This window comes from Acomys russatus, chromosome 32, assembly GCF_903995435.1.
Source record: "Acomys russatus chromosome 32, mAcoRus1.1, whole genome shotgun sequence".
In the NCBI taxonomy this organism is placed as follows: domain Eukaryota; kingdom Metazoa; phylum Chordata; class Mammalia; order Rodentia; family Muridae; genus Acomys; species Acomys russatus.
In genome coordinates, this window is record NC_067168.1 from 30,784,677 (window position 1) to 30,811,113 (window position 26,437).

General features: G+C 41.0%; 1 protein-coding gene across 3 annotated transcripts in view; it reads right to left on the reverse strand.

Annotated features, from left to right (window-relative positions):
• Dnajc13 (DnaJ heat shock protein family (Hsp40) member C13) overlaps nucleotides 1-26,437 on the reverse strand; it is a 108,213-nt gene that overhangs the window by 44,537 nt on the left and 37,239 nt on the right. For 2 of the 3 annotated variants that reach the window (XM_051140505.1, XM_051140507.1), the window contains exons 12-30: nucleotides 26,262-26,431; nucleotides 25,672-25,771; nucleotides 23,529-23,636; nucleotides 22,225-22,380; nucleotides 21,402-21,458; nucleotides 19,054-19,175; nucleotides 17,623-17,698; nucleotides 17,318-17,413; nucleotides 15,785-15,928; nucleotides 11,061-11,075; nucleotides 10,457-10,539; nucleotides 8,413-8,566; nucleotides 6,409-6,512; nucleotides 6,166-6,325; nucleotides 4,861-4,923; nucleotides 3,949-4,050; nucleotides 2,253-2,357; nucleotides 1,041-1,243; nucleotides 4-88 (exon numbers count right to left, since the gene is read on the reverse strand). In XM_051140505.1, coding sequence (XP_050996462.1) covers nucleotides 4-88; nucleotides 1,041-1,243; nucleotides 2,253-2,357; nucleotides 3,949-4,050; nucleotides 4,861-4,923; nucleotides 6,166-6,325; nucleotides 6,409-6,512; nucleotides 8,413-8,566; nucleotides 10,457-10,539; nucleotides 11,061-11,075; nucleotides 15,785-15,928; nucleotides 17,318-17,413; nucleotides 17,623-17,698; nucleotides 19,054-19,175; nucleotides 21,402-21,458; nucleotides 22,225-22,380; nucleotides 23,529-23,636; nucleotides 25,672-25,771; nucleotides 26,262-26,431 — 2,103 coding nt within the window. The remainder of the gene's footprint in view (nucleotides 1-3; nucleotides 89-1,040; nucleotides 1,244-2,252; nucleotides 2,358-3,948; nucleotides 4,051-4,860; nucleotides 4,924-6,165; nucleotides 6,326-6,408; nucleotides 6,513-8,412; nucleotides 8,567-10,456; nucleotides 10,540-11,060; nucleotides 11,076-15,784; nucleotides 15,929-17,317; nucleotides 17,414-17,622; nucleotides 17,699-19,053; nucleotides 19,176-21,401; nucleotides 21,459-22,224; nucleotides 22,381-23,528; nucleotides 23,637-25,671; nucleotides 25,772-26,261; nucleotides 26,432-26,437) is intronic. The other variant, XM_051140506.1, reaches the window with a different exon arrangement.

Sequence of the window (26,437 nt, forward strand, 5' to 3'; positions counted from 1 at the left end):
CACCTGGATGACATGGGGAAGGCAGGTGCTGTCTGACAGTAGTCTTTTCACTCTGGGTAAAGGACGAATGATGGCATTATCCTGATCCCTAGAAAATATTGTCTACAGTCAAGATTTAACACAGCTATTGGAATTTGTACATTCAGAGCATATGGCAGTCTACTAGGCATGAAGCAAGTTACCTTCCTCTTTTGTAAATGAAGACTAAGCTCTCATACAGCTGGGAACATGATTAGGTATTTGGTTTAAATCTACTGGCTGTTTAATATGACTTCATTTCCTTCCATAAGATTTCCTTGAAAAACAGTACCCTAGAAGAGCCAAAGACTCTTATTTATTATTTAATTGATTAAACTTTGTGTTGTCTAACACACTGACTGTGGACAGTCCCCCCAAAATGCCCTATCAAACTTTGTAAAATAAACGTAAACCTTAGTTTAATGATTCAAATACAGCCTTAATTAATGCACTTCTATTTAAAATGCTAACTGTATGATCTTGAGTCTAACCTGATTTTTAAAGAGAAGTGTAAGATGAACACAGAGTGTTAAGGTATGAGTGCAAATATTTTATGAAGACAGATATACACTAGGTAAAGGTTACAAGTGTGATTGTTATAGAAAACAAATCTTCCTGTAACGGTCCCATAGAGTGAGCTGCGGGCAGGCCTGGCTAGCCTGGAAGATCAGGAGCCGGCACTCACCACTGACATGGGCTATCGATAGCTATTTCCCAACATTCTTATCTAACCCATGTAATGTTATACTGCTAGAATCCAGCTGAGAAATATCAACTGTGTAAGATTACTTGACAGCCTCCAGAAAATGTTTTCAGTTACTACATCGATGTAACTTGTAAATTATTTCTTTATAACTGTTTCAAAAAGTTTAAAAGTCAAAGAAGCAGTATCCCGAGCCACATACAGGACACCCTTGTGAAACTGCCACAGTAGTTTGTGACATGACAGAGACCATATCCACACAATGGGGGAGGAAACCTGAGAGTCCCTGTTAGTCACAAAAACACTGAAGACATTGTACCTGCTTGGAAAATATCCACACATTGTGATCAACATGTTCAGTATTAAGGTAGCAAGGTCAGTTTCATTCAGAACAGCCTGCCCACTGGCTAACAGGCACCACTTAAGTTGAGGTATTGCTTGGAGCGGTCGCCATCCATCCATGCCTTGAGCCCAACATCTGGTTTTTGCATTCAACATTCCTTTGGCCCATAATTCTTGCATCTTAATTGATTACAAACACAAAATTAAATGAAATGTTTGCTAATGTTTTCTATATCAGTATGATACACAAGAAACAACAATCACTATGAGACAGTGACGTGTCAGCATGGAAAACACCCTATGATTACACAAGCTCTTGCCAACAGCTGCTCAGGAGCCCAATTTTGACTAGTAATATAAGAACAGCCATTTGTTTGGCCCACAGAAGAGCCTGAAGAACACTGTGAAGTGCACAGATGAGAAGCAGGGTGGACACTAACCAAAATATGTGAGAGAAGGCTAGGCCCTCATGAAACTGTTTTTAGTCAACTGAGGACAGAGTCACACGCTGTGGTGAAGAGGAATGCTCCTACCTCCAGAACGAACAGGTACTATTCAATGACCTTTGGTACATATAAAAATTTGATGATACCATGTAAAGCATTATATGACGTATAACTAGGATGGTAATAGTTACTGCATGAAAGTTCATTGAAAACTCAATGCTACCTCCTGAGTCCCACTCCAGTAACAACAGCTTTATATGATTTGGCATGTAATTATGTAAACATATGCACATCTCTAGACCCTCAAGTCACCTAATTCTTCAGAAGGAAATGGAGTTGTACAATTACTGATGCTTGACATAGTAGTTAAGTTTAAGACACTGCACTTCTTGGGGCTGGAGAGACAGCTCTGAAGATAAGAGCACTTCCTGCACTGCCAGGGGATGCGGTTCCCAGCAGCCATGTTAGGAGATTTAAACCACATATTCCTCCAGCTTGAGGGCATCTGATGCCCACTCAGGCCACCTTGGGGACCTGCACACATGTGGCACACATTTATAGACACGCACATATACATAAATAAATACAGTATCTAAAAAGATACTGCACATCTGTATTGAGTGCTGAATAAGAGGCCATAAGAAGGCAAAGACCTGCCAAATATGATGTTGCACAGCTGTGTTGTCTCTCACAAGAAACAACAACAATGCAGAGATGGCAAGAAGTCTGTACACAGCACACACCTCGTGGAATCCATATGGTCCACTCCTTTCTTTGTCTGCATTGCCAAAATACCATTCCTTCTCACTCTCTCTCTTCATGTCTGGAGAAGCTTCGATCACATTGCTCTATGTTGAAAGAGAGTTCAGTTATTTCCAAGGCAGAAATCTAAGGGGCAGATGCCATAAAACAACTTATTCAGTACTAAAATTTGGTCTGAAGTTTTTTTTCTTTTAAATACCTTCAGAAATAGGATTAAAAGCCCAAGGCACAGCCAAAGAAAGTTTTGTTGTTAATACATACATAAACAATTTCCTAAATTCACTCATCTGTCTAAATTTAAGGATATCTGTATTTCTTATGGTCATTAGTAAATTCTCAGGGCACTGAAATTACATTAGCAAAGAATACTGCAAATAACTATAAAAGAAACAAATATTATTAACCTGAAACTATGATGTTCAACATATTCAAGTTTTGGGGGAGGGGAGCTGGGCTTCAGTGAAGATCAGAGTCAAAAGGGAGCGATATCAGCAGGTCTGACACTTTCTGAACCTTCCCCACACGGTTAAACTGAAAGTTGCTGCTGTTGCTCCTGCTGCTGCTGCTGCTGCTGCTGCTGCATACACTTAGGTTCTGCCCGAGACCACTCTGTACGCAGTGAGTCGTAGCCTAACAAAGGTAAACATCCTAATGTATTCCTGTAACAGGCAGCTGAGTCTCAGCCTGTCGCAGCTTTAGCCAGCCACAGGCATCCATCTGCTCAAACATGCCCAAGGCAGCAGCAGTGGGCAGCAATCAATTCCCTTCACTTTCTCCTGCCTTTCCTTTGACTATAAATGTAAGCTGCCTATATGGGGGCAGAGCACCATGAAACACTTTTGGCTCAGAATACTGCCAACTTCCAGAATCAAAAATTAGATTTGTTATAGATTTTCTCTTTTAGCACCACAGAAAGTTAACAGTTTTCTTAATCAATGCTTTGGGAAGATAGTTTTTACGTATGTTTGGCTGTACCATGGTTTCTAAATATCCCTGCAATGATCAGCTTTCAGTTAGAGTCAAGCTGTAAATAAAACAAAAGCAAGCTTCTTGCATCTAACTGGTTCCGAACTCATGGGTGATGGAGGCAATGTATTAGGCTCTTTGCTCCTTAGGTTCTGTGCTGCAACATGGGAACTGATGATAACTACCACACAGGGCCACTGAGGGGTTTAGAGTGTAAGCGTATCCAGAACAGCACCTGGTATACTATAATACTGTTCTATAAGTATTGTGATTTTTATTATTCTTATTTAAACCCAGAAAATGCCCCATTTTGGAATATTTAAAAGACTTTTTTTGTTGTTGTAAGTACAACAAAATATCTTGAGCCAGGAAAGTTTCTACATTATATCTTAAAGCATCAAATAAGCTAAAATACATATCTCTTTTTAAATCAAGTAGCAGAGAAGGCCTGGTGGCACTGTTTTGCTATATGGTTTGAATAATGACCCCAGTGCCCTAGAGCAAAACTATTCTTAGTGTTTGTCAGTGCTGAATGTTCCAATTACATATCTAATGAAATCAACTGAAAGGTCACATTGTATCAAAACCAAGCCACTTTATAGAGATACTGTTACTTTACCATAAAAGACAAATGCAGATTTCAAGACTCTTGTAATTCTAAAATTGTATCCAAAGAACACAAAGTGTGTAGACACTAGAAAGCAAACGTACTTGTAGGGGGACTGTCGCACGGCTCACGTGGAGATGTGCAAGAGTAAGCAAGTCCACAAGAATCCTAATGCCATTTGAGTCCATGAGATCCTTAACGTTTTTCTGAAAGAGGAAAACATTTTTGCATAATCTAAAGTCTTTCTCTTTAATAGGTGCTACAGCCTGGCATACTCTCTAGGACAAACACATGAAGAACTTCTTTAGAAGTGCAACTACACTAACTTGGTATTTGTAAGATTAAAAGGACAAAATTATACTAGAAAGAGATCATGTAAGAATTTCCATTTATATATGGTCTGAGTAAGTACTCTCCTCCCACAATAAAAACAAAGTGGCATGATAAACTCTAGCCCTACAATTATCCTGCCCATCAATAAACATGTTACTCAATAACCAAAAATGAAATATTACATTAAAACGCACACCTGTAATCCCGGCACTTGGGGGAAGTAGAGACAGGTGGATGCTGTGAGTTCAAGGCCAGCCTGGTCTACAAAGAGTGTCCAGGACAGCCAAGGCCACAAAGAAAAACTACGTCTCACAAAAAAACAAAAACAAAAAACAACAACAACAAAAATCAACCAAAAACCAAAAACTAAAACCCACTTTAATGCTCCAATTTAAGTGGTGTTGCATACACACTCAGTAAGTGTTCTACCTCTGAGCCACCTCTCCAGCACCTCCAGTCTGCTTCTGTAAACTTAGAGTAAAAAGGAGGCTTCACTTAGCACCTGGAATACCAGGATAGAATCCTTAGAAAAACTGGCAAAATGTTTTCCTTCTGTAACTCAAAGCACCCAGTTTTCTCATCTAAAGAAGAAAAGAACCATCTCTGGATGATTTGACTGACAGGTTAGCAGCACTTGGGCACATGACTTGGAAATGACAGTGTATTTACACAGAATACTGTACCTTATTAAGGATCAGCTTGTTCAGGAAGAGGATCAGCCTATCTCGTTCAAGTTTATCAGTGCACTAATGAAATAAATGACAAATTAGTCAAAAATAGATAAAACATCCATGAGACAGCTTCACACAATCAGCTGACAGCTCATAAGAAATGTCATCTTTCAAATATTGAAGAGACAATTAAAGGTGTCTGCCTGTCATTTATTCCAATTCCTAAGTGTTTTACATTGTAGGCAAATTTGTAGAAATTATCTAATTTCCTAGAACAGAAGATCTTCTTAAGTCATTATAAAGACTAATAGAATAGCTTTTAGAAGACAAGAAAAGTCATGCAGGTAAAACTCTTAGACTTGGCAAAGGGTGTTTCATTAAAATGAACATTAGTGAAAAGGGAAAAAGCATTTCTTAAAACACAGTATGTTCTAAGTCCTCCATTTCTCTGGAATAGCAGGCATGGTGGTGCATGCTCTAATCTTTGCATTTAGAAGGCTGAAACAAAAGGATACCAAGTTCAAAGTCAGCCAGAGCTATACATTGTGCAGCCAGCTGGGGCCACTTAGAAAGATTTCGGCCATGCCACCACCCCTCCCCCACAACACACACAAACAAGAGAGAACAAAGGACTCAACGGTGTTGCTAGGCTAGTAGCCAGCAGCAAGGTTCTCATCTGGGCTGTGCTGCTCACGTCTCTCCACAAAGCAATGGCTCAGAGCCGACAACTGTAACAACTATGGATGGCTACTCTGAAGACTGGTAACATGCTTCTCTTCCATACAGTGTGTTAATATTTACATGGTTAAAATGTAAGAAAAACATAAACACAAATGCAAGAATGAACTACATACTCTGGAACAATAGATCACAGTCAAGTTCACTGTAAAGCATATTACTGCCCCTATGATCAAGTCTTAAATGGTAAACTGCGTAAAATAAAATATATGCTAACTTATTTCCTCTTTTAAATAACTGGTGTTCTATGCAACTTCACTGTCTTCACATGTCGGAAACATTCGTGATTTTTTTTCAAAATGAAAATCCAAAGACACAACACTAGAAGTTGTTTTCTTTTATACACCTGTTAAGCTCACATACTCCAATTTGGCAAGTAAATCAACAAATCAAAAGCTGAAGAAAAAAAAAAAAAAAACTGGAATGCACAAATTTTAATTCGTTATTTTCCTACGCCTCCTACTTAAACTTAAATAACTTTAATAGCCATTAAAGAAAAATTTATGCAGAAAGTGACTAAGACAATGTGACCAAGTTAGTTCTGACACTCAGACAGCAGTCTTCCCTCAGTGTCCTTACCCTTTCTAGCATCCCAATGATGTATCTTGTATCTGTGAAGGGCCCTATTTCTTCATGGCATCTGCCGTAAACGATAGCAAGGGCTTGTAAACACAAACACTTCATATTAACTTTTGGAGTGAGCAGGAAGCGATGGTAGAGCTCATTGAAAAATTCATACCTAGATGTAAACAGAGGTTCAATAGAAACAACCCAGAAACAAACAGTGACAACAAAGCTAAGGAGATAAGAAAAGAGACTCACGATTTTTTTATCGATCCACTTTCTTCATTTTCATCCTCTTCCAACAGCAATCTCAAGTAATAGTCTCCTATTTTGATTTCCTCTGCCAGACACTCATATCTAACCTTTATTAACAAATATAAACACCATTTTAGGTTAGAATAATTTCCCTCCCTATTTACAGTTTAATATTTCTTTTCTTTTTGTTTTTTCAAGACAAGGTTTCTCTTATAGCTGTCCTGGAACTCCCTCTGTAGACCTGGCTGGCCTTGAACTCAAGAGATGCGCTTGTCTCTGTCTCCCAAGTTCCCAAGTGCTGGAATTCAGGGTGTGAGCCACCATGAGTTTATCATTTCTTTAAAAATATCAGGTAATATACTGTGTGTGTGTGTGTGTGTGTGTGTGTGTGTGTGTGCGTGCGTGCGTGTGTGCGTGCGCACGCGCACGCACATCCCTGGATGTGTAAAGGCTAGAGGTCAACATCGGGTACACTCTTCTATCACTCTCCATCTCAAAGAATTGGCCTTCTTGTCCCGACTGGCTGTCCAGACAGCTATGGGATCTGCCTGTCTCCACCTGGCCCTGCCCAACAATGGAGGTACAGAAATGTGCTGAAATGTTTGTACTGTCTCCATCCCCCCCTTATTTTTTATTTGATGTGTATGAGTATTCTGCCAGCATGTATGTCTGTGCACACATGTGCAGTGCCTGTGTAAGCCAGAAAAAGGCAATGAATCCCTTTAGACTGGAGGTACAGTTGGGAACTGCCATTAAAGATCTGGTGCTCTCTTCTGGTATGCAGGTGTACTTGCAGGAGCATACTATAATTAATTAATTAAAATGCATTTTGATAAGTTACTGAACATTACACCTGAGAATCACGCATGAGTTTTATTAATTTTGACTTATGTGTTCAGATCTGATCTTTACATGTTTTCCCCTATTTCTGGAACTTTAGATTTGTTCGTTTTTTCTTTTCTTTTTTCAAGACAGGGTTTCTCTAGGTAGGCCTGGTTGTCCTGGACTTGCTTTGTAGATTAGGTTGGCCTCAAACTAACAGCAATCCACTTGCTTCTACCTCCCGAGTGCTGGGATTAAAGGTGTGCACCACCACACCTGGCTTTGCTCTTTATTTAAATGTAGATTTTTAAATTAAGATTTGATTATGGTTGCGGCTATATTTTGCTGCTTTGTTAAAATAATTGATGTGGAGAGTAGAGAAACAAGAGAAATGTACATGGTAGGTAACGTGATACTAGAGTATTTAAGTATATAACTGTGACCTTTGTAGTCATGTCGTTTTGCTTCTTCATGGAAGATAATATTGGCCAGTGACATTATAGCCATCTTATTTAGTAATAAGTGTGCTCTGGGCCTAACAACATGCTTCTCAGTGTATCCCCATTGCTAAATGGTGCATGAGTGTATATAATTGAAGCCAATGTATATATGAGCACGCATGTAATCCTTCTGGCTTTGACCTTGAACCCAGTGTTTTTTGGTTTTTTAAAGATTTATTTATTATTTATATAGTAAGTATTCTGCCCGCATGTGTGCCTGCAGGCCAGAAGAGGGCACCAGATCTCAGTATAGATGGTTGTGAGCCACCAAGTGGTTGCTGAGAAATGAACTCAGGACCTCAGGAAGAGCAGCCAGTGCTCTTAACCTCTGAGCTCTCTCTCCAGCCCCTTAAATTTTTTGTCTCAAGTAAAGATTAGAATTTCCTAATATTTTCTGTTATATTACATGAGGAAAGATAAAGATATGGTTATAGAGATATTTGATTGGTTGGTTGGTTGATTTTTGGAGACAGGGTTTCTCGGTGTAACAGAGCCCTGGCTGTCCTGGACTCACTTTGTAGACCAGGTTGACCTCAAACTCAGAGAGATCTGCTTGCCTCTGCCTCCCGAGTGCTGGGATTAAAGGTGTGTGCTACCAGGCCCAGCTAGAGATATTTTAAAATCTTCAGAGATAGCAGATGCTTTTATTCTTTAAGATTAATATGCTATGAAAACAAAGCTGTACCTCAAATTCATGGTGGTTCCAGGAGATGACACTGGCGCTGCCGAGCTCTCTGTCAATGTTAAACGTTCTCATCTCAGACTCCAGGGTGTCTTTCAGTTCTTCTCGTGTCTTAAAGTTCCAAATAAGGTTGGATCTAGCATGGTCTTGACTAAACCTAGGCACACATGCAATAAGGAAATAGTATGAAACAAGCATTTCTCAAAATCTACCAATAGCTAGTACTGCCTCTTCTAATAAGCAAGAAAACCAGATTATTAAATTCTACCAAGAAAAAGAAAAAAAACATCTGTATTAAAAAAGCAGAATGAAATGCCATTGGTAGAACCAGGGCAGTCACCATAAAATTCTTTTATCTTGGAAGTTTTCAGTATAAAAGGTGAAAAATGAACTTTAAACCATTAGATAAATATGTATGAATTTTAAAATGGGTAGTTCAGTTTCATTTATTTGCAGCTAACAAAAATCCAAGTTAGAAAATAACGTTGTCAGATATCCAATTCTTCTGGCTGTCTGGCACTCACAGATGACCCAATGAACCTCTGCAGAACTGTTGGAAAAACCACGACAACAAATGGAGACGAGATCTAAACTGGGGGCGCATGGACATTACATCTGTTATTAGCAGTCAGCAACCCCTGCAGCAAAGCCACGTCAGAGTTTCACTGATGTTTTCAGGGAACAGCAGAAGCAAGGATTCCCGAGAAGTGCAAAGCATAGTCTTAAGGCTATCCTATACCTTAAGTGGTGTGTGATGTGAGAGTGTAGGGTGTTTTCATACCCAATACCTTCCTAATTGGTCAACACACAATCAGCATGTCACCGTCCCGACTGACACTCTAAGTTACTAAGAACTGTCACAAACCATAGAACTGTCTACCTAAATGCGCTTCTCTGTGTCCATCAAGGGAAAGCCCTGGGTCAGCGTGTGGGCGGCTGCAGAGTATGTGAGGTTACTGGCTCGGATGTTCATTTGTCACAAATCTTCTTGGGCTTTTCTCATCCACCTCTTTTTTATTTTTTTAACTTCTTATTGATTATTTATTTCCTATCATGTACCCCAGTTCTGTTTGTCTCCCCATCCCTTCATATCTTCCCTCCGCCCTTGTAACCTCCTCCACAAAAGAAAAACAACACAAATTTATCTCACCATGAACACTATAGTGTACCTCACCCCCTTATCCAAACATCTTACATGCAAATGTTCACTGCAATGAGTCCCTGGTCTGGTGTGAGGGCCTGTCATCCATCTTTTACAACTGCATTTCTAACATGGCTGAAGGTAGGTATGCAGCTGATTCTAAGCCACAGAAAGTGTTTTGTGAAATCATCTTTAAGCCTCACTAACATTGTGAAGATAATGTAAGCTCCTCGGATGGCTGACTCAGCCTTTATTTATAAGAGCCTGTCTAATGGACGCACTCTTGACAGTTCCATCTCCAGGAACGTGATCGGTGAGAGCACAGGCAGCACCGAACACTAGAGAGCGCTGCACCCCAGCACCTGCAGCGTCGGCATCGCGCTGACTCTGCACTGGCAGAGAGCTCTCACGCTTACCTGGCTCTGCACTGGAAGAGAGCTCTCACGCTTACCTGACCCTGCACTGGAAGAGAGCTCTCAGGCTTACCTGACCCTGCACTGGAAGAGAGCTCTCACGCTTACCTGACCCTGCACTGGAAGAGAGCTCTCACGCTTACCTGACCCTGCACTGGAAGAGAGCTCTCACGCTTACCTGACTCTGCACTGGCAGAGAGCTCTCACGCTTACCTGACCCTGCACTGGAAGAGAGCTCTCACGCTTACCTGACCCTGCACTGGAAGAGAGCTCTCACGCTTACCTGACCCTGCACTGGAAGAGAGCTCTCACGCTTACCTGACCCTGCACTGGAAGAGAGCTCTCACGCTTACCTGACTCTGCACTGGCAGAGAGCTCTCACGCTTACCTGACTCTGCACTGGCAGAGAGCTCTCACGCTTACCTGACTCTGCACTGGCAGAGAGCTCTCACGCTTACCTGACTCTGCACTGGCAGAGAGCTCTCACGCTTACCTGTAGTAGAAGAGATCCCAATTTGCTTCTATTTTTATTCTTTGTCTTCTCTTTCGAAGAACTACTGGCTTTTGATTTATGTTCTGGAAAAGAAAACGTACAGGTACAATTCCATAGCACTCAACAGACTCTTGAGACCTGACAGCAGCACATCACCCAACAAGAGGAGAATCAGTTTCATCCAACTCACAGAACTTGGCTTAACGACACAGTCCATAGCATTAATTATACCAAGTCATTTGCTAGCATTTGTTCTTACATATGCTCAAGTATCATCCACATAACCAAAAATTACTGTTTCAACACCAACGCTTGTAATGTTTACACTCATCACCAGTAAAATTTACAAGTCAGAAACTGACTTGCTTCAAACATTTACATGCAATTAATAAAAAATTCATGAAAAACATTAACAAGCATAAAAATTAATGATATTACACTGCTCCCACAGCCAAGAGATGTGAGCCCACACTGAAGCGGCCAATGAGGAAGAAACCAGTATTACATCCAGGCAATGCCAAGTCAGACAAAGACACTAAAGCATGTCAAGACAATGCCACAAGCCAATTTAGCACACTTTACATATGTAAAGGGCTTAACTCACCATATGGTTTTTGTCCTGAATTTAATTGTAAAAAGGAAAAAATTAAGATGAAAATGTAAAAAGGAAACTATGAATCTAAATCTGATAAGCTGTATCTATTATATAAATTCCATAAGAATGTCACTGCTGCAACTCATCTGCACTTTTCAAGTGGGGGCACCTGTCTCTAAGGCGATAGCACCACTTTTACGCAGCTGTTGACCTCAGAATTCCCATAAAGCTCTGCACCCTGTTCCAGAGATAGGTGCATATGTTAGACCTGCAATGGGAAGGCAGAGATGGTCCCCCACAATCCTTAGAGGCTGCCATGGCCTTGGGGTACCTGCTCTAAGTGAGACCATACATATTTCAGACATAAAAACCATAATCCTCAAAGTAGCAAGCATAAAGTACAGAGTGGTGCCAGTTAAAAACCTGGAAGTTTGAACTTCTTTAGTGTGGCAATTCAGATAAAGCAAGAGAATAAGACTACACGATACTGAATGAGTAAAAGTAAGATGATTAAATCTGAAAAGACTGTTAATTGCTGGCTATGTATGGAAATGTTTACTACAAATTTTAATTTGATATACCATCATAAAAATTAACACAAATTGACTTGAATAAAGTACAAAGTTTGGTATTTACAACAAATCAATTCTTTTTTTTTTTCCTTAAGATTTATTTATTTTTTGTATATATGAGTGCTCTATCAGCATGTTCACCTGCACACCAGAAAAGGGCATCAGATCACATTACAGATGGTTGTGAGCCACCATGTGGTTGCTGGGAATTGAACTCAGGACCTCTGGGAAGAGCAGACAATGCTCTAAACCCCTGAGCCATCTCTTCAGCCCCAACAAATCAATTCTTTATTTAAGACTTCTCATTAGAAAGCAGAAGCATTTGCAGTAGTCATAGTGGTGCTTGCCTGTAAATTCAGACTCTCAGGAGGCTGTGGTGGAGGGTGGAGAGTTACATAGTAAGTTCCAGTGAGGTCCAGTCATAAGAACCAAAAAGCACACTAAAACAACAATACAGTAACTTATTAAATCTCCTCCCTTTCATACAAATAGCAGTTTAGAATGGTAAAAATGTAAATTCCATACCAGTAAAAAACAATCACTTCCTCATAAAAATGTGTGTACAGAAAGAATTACAAGGTACAAGTCCTAAGTAAAAGAGAAAAATCCCTAAACTGAAAAATAATCACATGTACCAAAACAACAAGAACACATATGAATTAGTCACCATTAACCAAAGGCTACTACTACCAACCCAATGCAGAGCGTCAACAGCACTGGAAATTGGTTCCATAAACTCCCCATCAAGAGACAGAGATTCTTCAGGATCAGCCAGTCAGACTAACAAAGGCACAAGACCACTCCACCACTGATGCCTGTTTGTATACATGTGAGTCTCTAAGCTTAACTACTTTTTCCTTCATAAGTTATCACTAAAAACAGTATGAAGACCAAGTAATAATAACTTTACCTTCTTGACTCAAATAATTTTGATCATGTGCTCAAAGTTTTAACTAACCCACACAAACAATACCAATAGATCAGTTAGCTTGTGCAACCAATACCAACACACCAGTAAGATAGTATTGGTATTATAAATGCATTTTTTTTCTCTTCTAAATTACTGTTGTAACAGATATCCCTTTTCTAACTAAGTAGCTTTAAGTTCAAGCTTATGTTGTAGGAAAGTTACACATTAAGTCAGATATTAAAAACATAGCTGGCTGTATGATAATATGGTAATTGCATTTTAAATATTGAATAACTACTACTTTAGAAATGGTCTTAACTAGCTAAAGCCAGAAACTTTTAATTTTCAAAAACTGGAAAATAAATCAATTGTATATGTATTTCCACTGTTCAAATGCTGCAGCAGAACTGTCATGAACAGGTACTACAAAGTGATTTAAATATCTAGTTTAAAAATTAAACATTAAAGCAACTCCGTAAGACAGAGACAGGAACTGACGCTGCCCAGATTTTAGAAAAGGAGGACAGCACATTTTTGGAAACGCTACAATGTGAGTAGGTAGGTGGTGGGCTCCGCTACAATGTGAGTAGGTAGGTGGTGGGCTCCGCTACAATGTGAGTAGGTAGGTAGTGGGCTCCGCTACAATGTGAGTAGGTAGGTGGTGGGCTCCGCTACAATGTGAGTAGGTAGGTAGTGGGCTCCGCTACAATGTGAGTACGTAGGTGGTGAGCTCCGCTACAATGTGAGTAGGTAGGTAGTGGGCTCCGCTACAATGTGAGTAGGTAGGTAGTGGGGCTCCGCTACAATGTGAGTAGGTAGGTAGTGGGCTCCGCTACAATGTGAGTAGGTAGGTAGTGGGGCTCCGCTACAATGTGAGTAGGTAGGTGGTGGGCTCCGCTACAATGTGAGTAGGTAGGTAGTGGGGCTCCGCTACAATGTGAGTACGTAGGTAGTGGGCTCCGCTACAATGTGAGTAGGTAGGTGGTGGGCTCCGCTACAATGTGAGTAGGTAGGTAGTGGGCTCCGCTACAATGTGAGTAGGTAGGTGGTGGGCTCCGCTACAATGTGAGTAGGTAGGTAGTGGGGCTCCGCTACAATGTGAGTAGGTAGGTAGTGGGCTCCGCTACAATGTGAGTAGGTAGGTAGTGGGGCTCCGCTACAATGTGAGTAGGTAGGTAGTGGGCTCCGCTACAATGTGAGTAGGTAGGTAGTGGGGCTCCGCTACAATGTGAGTAGGTAGGTAGTGGGCTCCGCTACAATGTGAGTAGGTAGGTAGTGGGGCTCCGCTACAATGTGAGTAGGTAGGTAGTGGGCTCCGCTACAATGTGAGTAGGTAGGTGGTGGGCTCCGCTACAATGTGAGTAGGTAGGTAGTGGGCTCCGCTACAATGTGAGTAGGTAGGTAGTGGGGCTCCGCTACAATGTGAGTAGGTAGGTAGTGGGCTCCGCTACAATGTGAGTACGTAGGTAGTGGGCTCCGCTACAATGTGAGTAGGTAGGTGGTGGGCTCCGCTACAATGTGAGTAGGTAGGTAGTGGGCTCCGCTACAATGTGAGTAGGTAGGTAGTGGGCTCCGCTACAATGTGAGTAGGTAGGTGGTGGGCTCCGCTACAATGTGAGTAGGTAGGTAGTGGGCTCCGCTACAATGTGAGTACGTAGGTAGTGGGCTCCGCTACAATGTGAGTAGGTAGGTGGTGGGCTCCGCTACAATGTGAGTAGGTAGGTAGTGGGCTCCGCTACAACGTGAGTAGGTAGGTAGTGGGCTCCGCTACAATGTGAGTAGGTAGGTAGTGGGCTCCGCTACAATGTGAGTAGGTAGGTAGTGGGCTCCGCTACAATGTGAGTAGGTAGGTAGTGGGGCTCCGCTACAATGTGAGTAGGTAGGTAGTGGGCTCCGCTACAATGTGAGTAGGTAGGTAGTGGGCTCCGCTACAATGTGAGTAGGTAGGTGGTGGGCTCCGCTACAATGTGAGTAGGTAGGTAGTGGGGCTCCGCTACAATGTGAGTAGGTAGGTAGTGGGGCTCCGCTACAATGTGAGTAGGTAGGTAGTGGGGCTCCGCTACAATGTGAGTAGGTAGGTAGTGGGCTCCGCTACAATGTGAGTAGGTAGGTGGTGGGCTCCGCTACAATGTGAGTAGGTAGGTAGTGGGCTCCGCTACAATGTGAGTAGGTAGGTAGTGGGGCTCCGCCCAGACAGGGTGAGAGAGCACAGCCTTAGAGTGGTCTGGCCTGAAAGTCCGCTCTACAACACAGTCATCACATATATTAGCTAGCATTAACCCTTGATGCTCAACTCCTGAATAACTCGGACTGATCCAAATATTAGATCGAGACATCACGCTTGTTCCCTTATATTCAGACAGTGTGGAAATCCATTTGCAGTTGAAAATTAAACTACTTTCTTTGAATTAAAAAAAAGCCTTCATAAATAAAAACAATGTTAGGTGCCATTAGAAAACCAGAGTAGGTCAGCTCTGGAGGAGCTGCGCCACCTGTGACAGGACGCATGCGGGCTGCAGGGACCTCTGCAGTGTGTGCTAGAGACACTAAAACTTCACAGCTGACTTTGGCTCAAGGAATATTATCACAAAGTTTAAAATGCATTTAATTAAACAGTATAAATGGTTCTCAATAAAATGGGTGAACAAGTGCACTGTATTTTTATATGTGCAAAGCAAAACATGAAAACTAGAATGAATACATAGGAGAAAGTTTAAGAGTAGCTTGATGCTATCTCACTTAAACCTTAATCATTCGTTCCCAAAATCAGTAACTGAGGAAAATAACGAATCAGAATCGGGTGACATGAATTTTTAAGGTTTGAGTATTCTGTCAGAAATACCTGAATAACACATCTGTGAACTGCAATGAATCTGATCTAGGACACACTTGCCGCCATCATCATCATCATCATCATTTTGGTTTTTCAAGACAGTGATTCTCTGTATAGCACTGGCTGTACTGGCACTCTGTAGACCAGGCTGGCCTCAAACTCAGAGACCCACCTGCTTCTGCTCCTCAAATGTTGGGATTAAAGGTGTGCGCCAACACTGCCCGGCTTACCTCTTTTTTAAAAGTTATTTTTTGAGAATATAATTACATCATTTCTCCTTTCACAACCCTTTGCTCTCTTTCAAATTCATGGCCTCCTTTTCCTTATTTACACACCTACTTACCTCCCCCTCTCTTACACACACACACACACACACACACACACACACACACACACACACACCCCTACCTCTACCTACCTCTTTTTGAGCAATGCCCATCCTATCCCTCCAGTGCATTAACACAAGGTCCACTTTTTCTTTGGCGAACTTCTCAACTTCTTTGGCAGCTTTTCCAGCTAGTCTTTGCCACTCTGGAACTTTATTAAATTTTCCATATTGATCCTGTAATATAATATAGAAATTCATTACATACCTATTTTCATATTTGTTAGGACCCACTTTGCTCCTGCATAGGCCTGCTCCTTTAGTAAAACTAAAGGCATATTTGTTTGTCCCAGGCTCACTAGCCTTTTCATTTCGATTGTTACTGACACAGGGAAAGCTCTCTGTAAGGTCAGGCTGACCATTAACTATGTTCATGTTCAATGGGTTTGTTACTCTTGGCATATTCTATGGCCTTGCTTACTTCATGGCTTCGCTGTTCTTAGAAATTCTCCAACAATAAGCCAGCCCCAGCTGCTAGTCTCACTTCAAGGTTAGTTAAAACAGATTTGTCTAGATAGCAAAAATAACTTGGGTCAGAGCTGACCACCATGCTCACTGCCATCTGTGTCCCCATGTTGTGCCAACCCCCCCACCCTCCGCCATTATGGGTTAATTTCAGGTTCTGCCTTTATAAGCTGTCTCTGAAGAACACTGGGGCGGGGTCATAGTTTCAGCTCCAGAGCATGGACTAGATCCCTCATTGCAATCAGTCTTGGGTGTGCATTCAATAAGCCATCAATATCTGACTGAGATTGGTGCCTGAGTGGTTTGTGAGGCTTCCTCTGGATCCTAACAATATTTATCTTAAAACTATGTATAGCTGGATCACACTATTTCAAATATGAAGAAACAAGAAGTGAAAACTTCTCTTTGTATAAAAGAAACCTTAGCCTCCCCACGTACATTGCACTACGACTTGTTTTGAAAAGATACAAACGGGGTAAACACAAACTCAGGAGCAGGGACTGAAGAAGAAGACGAGAGAAACACTACACAGCAGCATGAGAAATGCTACTGTGATTTACTCAGGGATAACACACTAAGCAAGCTATCTATCTATCTATCTATCTATCTATCTATCTATCTATCTATCTATCTATCTGAGTCAGGGTCCCACCCACTCTGTAGTCTTGGAACTCACTCTGTAGACCAGGATGACCTCAGACTCACAGAGATCTACCTGCCTCTGCCTCCCAAGTGCTGGGATTAAAGGTGTGTGCCACCACACCCAGCTCAAGACATTAATAATTAACAGTGACATTGAAAGAGGAAAAGTTATAAGTACCTTTTTTCCATATTTATCCCTTTTACCAGTAGTGCTCAATTCCATATTCTTTATAAAATACCTTATACACTTGAAATTTCTAAAGAAAGCATTTCCTGAATGTACTATCTTATGTTGGCTTAGGGAAAAACATACCATCGTTAATGCAATTAGATCGTGGTGACATGTACATAAGTCTGTGAGTACATTAATTTAATTAGCTGCACAACTTGCAACAGCTGTATTTATGAGATGTAACGCCCACACTCAAGGGCGCTCTGGAGGCTGCAGTGTGTACTTGCCATTGCGATTTTCACATTGTCTCTGACATGCATGCGGTCAGCATCCTTCTCTGGAACTGTATCTGAGCTGTCCAGGTATGCCAACAAGCCTGGTGGCTAACAAAAGAAATAAGAAGTTCATTCTTCAAAATAAAAGAAAATTCAGCCTTCAAAGCCCATACTTGTTACTAATACGGTTTGGCCACTGGGGCAACTCTGTGTGGATGTCCTAGAGTGCATGCTTTCTCAGTTAGGCTGTAGATAACATCATTAGCGTCTGTCAGTCTGACAAGCATAGAAGCTTTTCATTTTTCCAGTGAACTCACCAAAATGCGTTTCAACAAGCTTGTGGCCGTTGTGTTGTCAGCTGTCCATAGTCCCACTAGATGTCTGCTTAGCTGTCTGAAAAAAGCAGATGTTGAGAAAGGTTTCTGCTTTAGCTCAGCTAGAACAGAAAGGGATTTTACAGAACAAGTTTCATAATTATAAATATGGCTACAGATAAACAATTCAGATGTTAAAAACTATCAAAAATTAATATACAATGAAGAAGAATTTGAGTTGGAGAGATGGATCAGCAATTAAGAGCACCAGTTGCTCTTCCAGAGAACCTGGGTTCAATTCCCAGCACACACATGGCAGCTCACACCTGTCTGTAACTCCAGGTCCAGGGGCTCTGGCCCCCTCTCACAGATAGACATGCAATTGAAGAAGAATCTCAGATACTATTTTAACTATTAATATTTTGGAGTTTCCTCCAAATTAAAGTGCTTCCCTGCTAGCCATACTAATTTGTTTTAAAGCATGACTCTTTTTTTTCACACTGATTTATTTTGTGTGTGTTTGTGTGTGCATGGGTCACAGCGGTCAGGATAATCTGTAGAGTTGGTTTTCACTTTTCATTATATGGGTCCAGGAGACTGGACTCAGCTTGGTAGGCTTAGTGGCCAGTGACTTTTCCAGGTAAGCCATATGACTGTCTTGAGTTTTTAATGGCATGAGCATGACGCAGGTTCTTACTGACTTAAAGAAAGCAAAAATTAAAATATGTGCATGCTCACAAACCAATTAGTTTGATCCAATACAGTTAATTTGTAAAACAAGTAGTGACAAGACATGCATGAGTAATTATGCTGCTCTTTATAAAGTCAAAACTGTAATTTCAGAATCAGGTATGCTCTGGATAATTGAGTGGCTCATATATCAGAATAAAGTTAAAATGGTGGAAGTCCAGTAAACAAAGCAATTTATGTTTCTTTCTCTTAAGTAACTATTAGAAGAAAGATGGTTGATCAGAGATTTTGAATAAGCCTAGTTTGGTGGCAATACATTTAAGATTTTTTTTCCTCTTTCTCTTTTCTTTCTTTAAAAAGTAGAGTGCTTAACTGACCAAATTTACTTAAAAATCAACACTGAGTGCTTCCCATGTGAGGCTGTGTGATACAAACAGTCACAGGAAATAAATGGCCTGGACCTGTCGTGAGGACTTACACACTTGCAGACAGTCTTTTCTACACTCTCATCCCACAACTGTGAATCAAGACTCTGATATGATAATGAAAGAAGGGCCCAGCTCTTCCTAGCCTAACCCTACCCCAAATTATCTATGAACAAGGACAATGATCTTTCCAGCATAAACTTTCATGAAACTGTGGATCAAAAGAAAATGGAACTTGTAAACCCAATGCTCTTGTTTTACACAACATTCAAATCTAATCTAAACAGAAAGTTAATTTATGGGGAATCAAGCAACTTACCTATTCGTAAGCATGCGCTGATCTGAACTGATTGTAAACATCGCAGTGTGTAAGTGTCGAGGTAAGGCGCCCTCACTTAGGGCAAGCTCCTGCATCTTAGTAGCAATCTCTCTGTCACCTTCCTTTGGGAAAAGGGCAAGATGGTCCCTAAAACAGCAATCTAGAACAAATGCTTTGAACTTTATAAAACCAACCTTGCAGTTTTACACAAAGATTCAGGCAGTACACAATTTATTTTTAAAGAAAGAAAGGAAGAAAGGAAGGAAGGAAGGAAGGAAGGAAGGGAGGGAGGGAGGGAGGGAGGAAGAGAAGGGGGCCTTCCAGATACCCCAAAGAAATAGCAGGGGCTGCAGCTAATTTTAAAGATACTGTCTTTGAAATGAGGTTTGATTTCCAGCTAAATTTACCTTATGAATTATACTTTGCTGAATTTAAGATTAAAAGTAGGATGACTATTCTAGAGTATTTATCAGCTTATAACAAGGAAGGGTGGCTTAGGGAGAATAGCAATAACAAATAAAAAATAACAAATAACAAAGGCACATGCAAGTCAAGCTTGCTTTTGCTGTTACCGCACAGTCTTTTACAGGTCAATAACATGGTTAAGGACAGTGTGATGTAGGGTGACTTTATTCCACTTCTACTGCCGTACAGAGACTCATTTTGGCAACAGCAGCACACCAGGACTACTAGATAATTAAGATAATCAAAGACTCATGGCTCCAAAAAGCAATGTGATGTTCATGTGAGTGAAAAAGGACAATTATCTAACACACGAGACGAGTGAATGCCTGGAACCCACACAGCACTGTGTGCGTGCACATCATTTTGTTGTTGTAAAGAAAGGGTCTCCATATATAGCCCTGGGTGACTTAGAACTTGCTGTGTCAAATAGACTGACCTTGACCTCAGAGATCCACTTGCTCCTGTCTTCAGAGTGCGAGACTACATGCATCATTTTGGTTAGTATGCAAGGAGGTAAAATTCACCAAGATGCTAATGCATTTCTCAGTGATAACAATAGGTTGTTTTTATTTGTTACTTGTGTTTTCCCCCTATATATCACAACATTTCTTCAAGTTTCAATGTTTGACCTACTTGCTAAGAGTGTACATAAATTATATCTTTCAGAGACATGAGCTCCAATCGCTGACTATATATTTACTGTGAATTTGTATGTGAAACCTCAAAGTCAGCGCCTTGTTTATGAAGGATGAATGGTTCTATTATAGGAATGATAATCAGGGTCCTAACTGTGTCTGCTTGCCGGAAGCTCTGCAGGAGTGAAGAATGTGGTTCCATTTCTAAAACTGAAAACTAAGCAAGAACCTATTAGCTAAAGAGACATTAGACTCCATCACGTATATACACCCTAACACCACAACACAACAAGAGCCGACTCTGATGTTCCAGCCAGTTCAACATCTACTCCTTCCTTCCTTCTTTCTTTACTTATTCTACCTATAAAATACTTAGGAGCAAACTAATTATTTGCTTTTTATCAAGTTGTTTTTGTGCATTTATTACTAGTCAAGTGTTGTGATCAACAGAATCTCTTATATTTTATCCAAATTGTTAGTATGACAGAAAAATACAGGAATTCAAAAGCCATTTAGACTGAAGTCACTATAAACATCATAGAATGCAGTTTCTATTTAGTAACTATGATTTTACCTTTCAAAAAAAATTTTTAAAGATTGAATATTATGTGAATGGGTATTTTGTCTGTACATTATCTTTGCACCACATGCATGCACTGCCCACAGAGGCCAGCAGAGGGTAATAGGTCCCCAGGAACTAAAATGAAACAAAACACTGCTGTGCTGGGAACTGAACCAGACTCCTCTGTAAGAGCAAATAGTGCTCTTAACCACACAAGCATCTCTTCAGCCCACAACTTTATCTTTTAAAGAACAGAAGGCTAAAGCACTGAGCCTGCAGAGGCAGCATCTCATGGCTGCAATGAGTCCTTACGCTCCCAGCTGAAGGGGTTTTTGTTGCCACCCAGTGATGTCCTTTCCTCATCAACTCTCCCACAGCAGATCCCTGCACAGCCTCAGTATGTCAAGCTCAATGAACTCGCCAACATCAACGAAAGCATCAGGAAAGAAAGCTGACTTGATGTCACAACAAATAAGCAAGGCGTGAGCCCAGTATCTGAAGACAGCAGTGTTAAGTTCATTCTTAGTATGAGCTCTGCCTTCAAACTGAATAAATTATAAAACTACTTTTCTTATCCTGAGAATAAAAAGCTTCTCATCAAAGACCAAAGGGCAATGTTGTCAACTTCAATTAAAAGAATCAATCAACAGTCCAGGGACTTTAAGATTTCAAAACTATTCTCTCACCTCTATGATTGCCTTCATAACCAATCCAGCTCCCTTTACAATTGCCATGGAAGGATGCTTTAAAAAGAAGGGGAAAGCATCAGTGAATAAAAGAGAATTTCATCTGACACCGTTAGCTGTTATGCCTGAGGAACAAACACAATGTGTTACGGTTGTAAGCCATAAAGTTAGGGACAGCAAATAACTAGGAAAACTAATTAAGAAAAGATACATCTCAGGAAACAGGCAGCACTTGCATGAATAACAAAATAGAGTATAATTGCCTGAATGTAAATGGCTTACATCAAGCACTAATAACACTAAAATCACAGATATTTACATAGACTATGTATACACATGTATAAACACAATAGATACTACAGCGTCATATGAAATAACAAATGCTTTCCAGTACTTATAAACAATCTGGCAAAAATTCACCTCGATTACTTGGACATTTGTAAAGAAAAGGAACTCTAAGCCCACCAAAGAAAGAAGTAAGCTTTTCGCTACATCTAGGCTGGCCAAGAATATACAACAATGGTCAAGAGCATGAGGAGAGCACTACATGAAACACGAAGAAACGTGCAAGTTAAAAACCTCTTGACAAGTGATTTCCAAGGCCATAATGTCACAATGGAAGCGAATGCAAGCACACACATCCACACAATGTAAAACACTCTGACCCAGCTGTGGGTGGAGCACACAGCCGAGTGCTTGCCTGGTATATACAGGCAACGCCCTAAATTAGTGATCCTGCACTGCAAAAGGGTTGGGAAAGCAGTCATTCTTAATGTAGCCATTCACACAGTATAGTCATTAGACAAGGGACATTCAAGCTCACCTGAAAAAGTTTAAAAAGGGTTCTTCCATTGGAGGCTACCATCTCTAAGAGCATATCAAACTGCTGCCCTTCGGTTGTCTCACTGTATGGAGCACAGAGGGCAAAGGTAAGGAAGTCCAAGAGTGAACTAATTACTAGGGCACCAGTCCCATGATCCTGAAAGAAAGCAGCACACTGCTTAGAAATAGACACAGGGGCTTCTGCTCCAACACAGCAACCACACGTTCCTTTCTCTTAATTCTGGGTGTCAGACATAAACAGTGACTCAATTCTCAACAGAGATTCAAATTTTCATGGTGCTTGAGTATTTATTTATTAGCTAATATATTAAACCCATTGTTTATCATCTTCAAAAGAATATGACTAAAATTCAGGCAAACTGTCAGGCATGCTAGTGCACGAGCATGCCTGTAATCCTAGCACTTGGGGAGGAGTACGAGGCCAGCCTGGTCTACAAAGTGAGTCCAGAACAGCCAGGGATACACAGAAAAACCCTGTTTTGGAAAATAAAAAACAAACAAACAAAATTCAGGCTAACCTCAAGAGAATAAGCTAAATTTCTCAAATGTGCATTCTAACTAAAGTTAATGTGCAAATGAGTGAAAAAGAAAGAAAGCAATGAAGCAATCAATCAATTAATCAATCAATCACTGGGCTGGAGACCTGGCTCAGCAGTTAACAACATTTGTTGTGCTCCCAGGCAACTTGAGTTCAATCCAGGCACCCACATGATGGCTAAGCTCACAAGTGTGTATAATTCCAGTCCCAGGGGATCTGATGAGCTCTTCTGGCCTTCACGGACGTGCACCCATGTGGCACAGACATACAGGCAGGCAAAACCCACACACATTAAATAAAAATGGGGAAAAAAGAAAAGCAATCTAACAATATTTGTAAAATGGGGGCAATTTGTGTTCACAGACTTTATGATGTTTAGTGCCTGGGACACTGGTAGTTGGTTACAGTGAGACTTATTCTTAGAATAATTTATTTCATGACATCTTTTGTCTTGTTTTGTTTGTTTGTTTTAAGGAAGAAAAACAATCTGAAATATCATTATAAAAGTCTGAAGGCATTGCTGGTGCCCTTTTCCATTTGCTAGGTTAGCTAATATCAAGTAGCTAAATCTCCAGTTGCTATATTAGCTAATAAAATACATGAGTGTTTTGTTACAGTGACAAAGATGAACTGTGGCCATTTGACCATTTAAAGGATGGGCTTTGTGACAAAAATAAATCCACATTGCACTTCTAGGAAATCTCTGTATGGCATCTCCCATGAAGAAAAGTTTACTTACAACTTACCACATGGGAATTAAATTTCTCCAATAAGTTTTCCAGAAACTTCTTTGAAGAGAGAAGAGAAGCTTTGTTTAGCTGCTCTTGTCTTAAGTCATAGTCATCATGCATGGGCTGTTGATTAAAGAGTGAAGTTCATAAGCAATGTCCTGGGTTGGCGTCACAGAAACAGCAGCTACAGAGATGTTCGCTCCATGTGGAAGCAATTAGAAACCCTAGCCTTTAGATCCCACAGCCGGGAGTGAGGAGAAGCAGAGCTGACAGCTTCTCGTGTCTGCTCAGACTTGATAATCTCCCTGGCCAGTAACCAAACCCATTCTTACTATACACGCACTGCACAAGCACCGTTCTTCCTCACAGTCACAGGCCTTCTCACCAAAAGGACAACAACCCATCCCAAGAATTGTATAATTTAGATTTGAAATGATAAAACTTAGAATTGAAAAGCAAGTGCTAAAACTGTCAAAGCAGCAAGTACTTTCCCTCCAAGGTGACTGTTCTTTCAGTGCTGATGCCTGCTTGGTGGTCAGAGCAGAGCTCAGATCCTAACCTAATCAGAGGCTGAGGCAGGTAAGGCGGGGAGCTTGTCCTTGGAGCCTCACCTTCCTCAGCTGTAAACAGGACTGTGGGGACTGAGCGTGTGTACACAGCCAATACCTAACACCATCGAGAACTCAGCTTGTTTCACACTACTTACGTTCTAGTTCTATGTTCTAGTTTAATTCTTTAACAGTATTTATTTGGAATAAAGTTTAATTCATTTGGGGGAATAAATATGAGATGTTACACAAGTGATTATGTATGTCTGCCCTTTATCACTAAGATTGCCTACAAAGCCTTGAGACACACAGAAAAATCCACAGAATATGAAAAACCCTGAGATACCCAGAAACTTGCAAGTACTGAGCAGCTGCACCTCTCTACACAGTAAACATGTCACTGAGCTACGTCTTTATCACTCAGCTTTGATGTGTTGCTTCTTCAGCCACTGTCATTACCCTAGCTCAACATCTCACTCTACACACGGTTAGGCCAACCAGCTCTCCTCCATGTTCCCCAAGTGTGGGTTTTCTGAAAGTCAAACCTGTTCACGCGGTTGCTTCCTTGTTGAAAACTCTTTTAGTTGCTGGCTTAAAATGTACAACCACAGTTCTTTGTTCTGACAGAGGCGGCTTCTTAATGACCATTTCTGCATATGCCTCTAGCTTCAAGTCCTAATTACCCACCCTCGCCATCCCACATACACCTCCAACCATGACGTTAGAGTTAGCTGCCTCTCATGCATGCCTTTGGACATGCCACCTTCTATGCTAGGCAAAGCCTGCCCAGAACTGAAAGATCTCTATTCCAGTTTGAAATGCAGGTCACATTTCTGTCTTAGCCCTTTGGTTGGTGGGAGCTACACTATGTCTACATTTCTTTTTTTTTCTTTCTTTTTTTATTATTAATTTATTCCTATTACATCTCAGTTGTTAGCCCATCCCTTGTATCCTCCCATTCCTCCCTCCCTCCCGCTTCCCTCCCCTCCCCTATGTCTGTGACTCCTCCCCCTGTATATGCTCATAGGGTATCGAGTCTCTTCTTGGTGACCTATTATCCTTCCTCTGAGTGCCACCAGGCGTCCCCATCCAAGGGACATGGTCAAATATGGGGCCAGGGCTGGGCACTGGTGAGTCATGCCTTTAATCCCAGGGGAGGCTACTAGATAACACTAAGGCCTAGAGCTAAGATTTCCCCATTTTTCTGTGATCTGACTATCTGGTGTTTCCAATGTATTTGAAAAGTGTCATTTGTGACCTTTGTTTTGTCTCTGTACAAATTAAAATTGTTACCTCACTGGAAAAAAAAAAGAAAGAAAGAAAGAAATGCAGGTCACAGGCAGCATCAAGAAACACCGAGAACCCTCCTCACCACCAGAGATTAAGTCACTGCTGCTCCTCAGCGGTGCACAGGCTCCGCTTCACGTTGCACCCGTGAGTCTACCTAACTAGACTGCTACAGTCTTATTTCTAACACACAAAACACCAGTTAGTAGATGGAATGTGCTAAAAAGTGTTAACTGAATAAACAAATGGCCATGAGAGCAATTTAGGAAATGTGTAACCATGGACTCCTCTGATAATGAAAATATGGATGTAGCAGTACTCACACACATGAGGGCACAGAGCATATCAACAGCAGCATGGATGACCCCGTTGTTGCTTCTCTTGAGGGCTTTCACTACCTTCACGCCCAAGCGCTCCCGAAACCTTAAAACAAGCACCAAGTCCAGAAGAGACTATCAGAACATTATTGTTACAATGACAAGTCATCTTAAGTTTCCGCAGTGCACGGCATCAGTTACATGTTCTAAATCCCACCTCTAGAATGCGCTTTCCTAACTCTATTTATTTTACCAGGAATTTTTAGTGTTATTAAAAGGCACATAATTACTGAAATCTATTAGCACAGAAGCCAGTGATATTATTAGTGAATATGGAGCCAATCCATCAGCTCCATCTCCCCTCCTTTCTCACTGCTCCACAGCAGAAACTACCAAACCATCACATGTAAGACACTTAGCCAGACATAAATAAACTACTTATTTTAAGTTGTTCAAATTTTCTATGTGAAGTTCAAAAAACAGTACGCATTGGTTTTGGTTTTGAATTTTTTTTTTTTTTTTTTTTGTCATGGCAATCTAGCACAGGGCCCTGGACATGAAGCAGCAAGTGCTCTCCCACTCTCTGGCTAACTTACTTTGGAAGCTGAGTGAAAGCCAGGAAACCAGCTTTGGAGGCTACAAGCCTCCTCACAGCCTGGAACTGGCTCTCAAGCTCTGCATTTGAAGCGACGACATCTCCTTCTTGAGACAGCAATGCCGTTATGGCATTATTGATTAGCTTTTCCTTGTTTTCTGAGAAGAGACCCTAGGT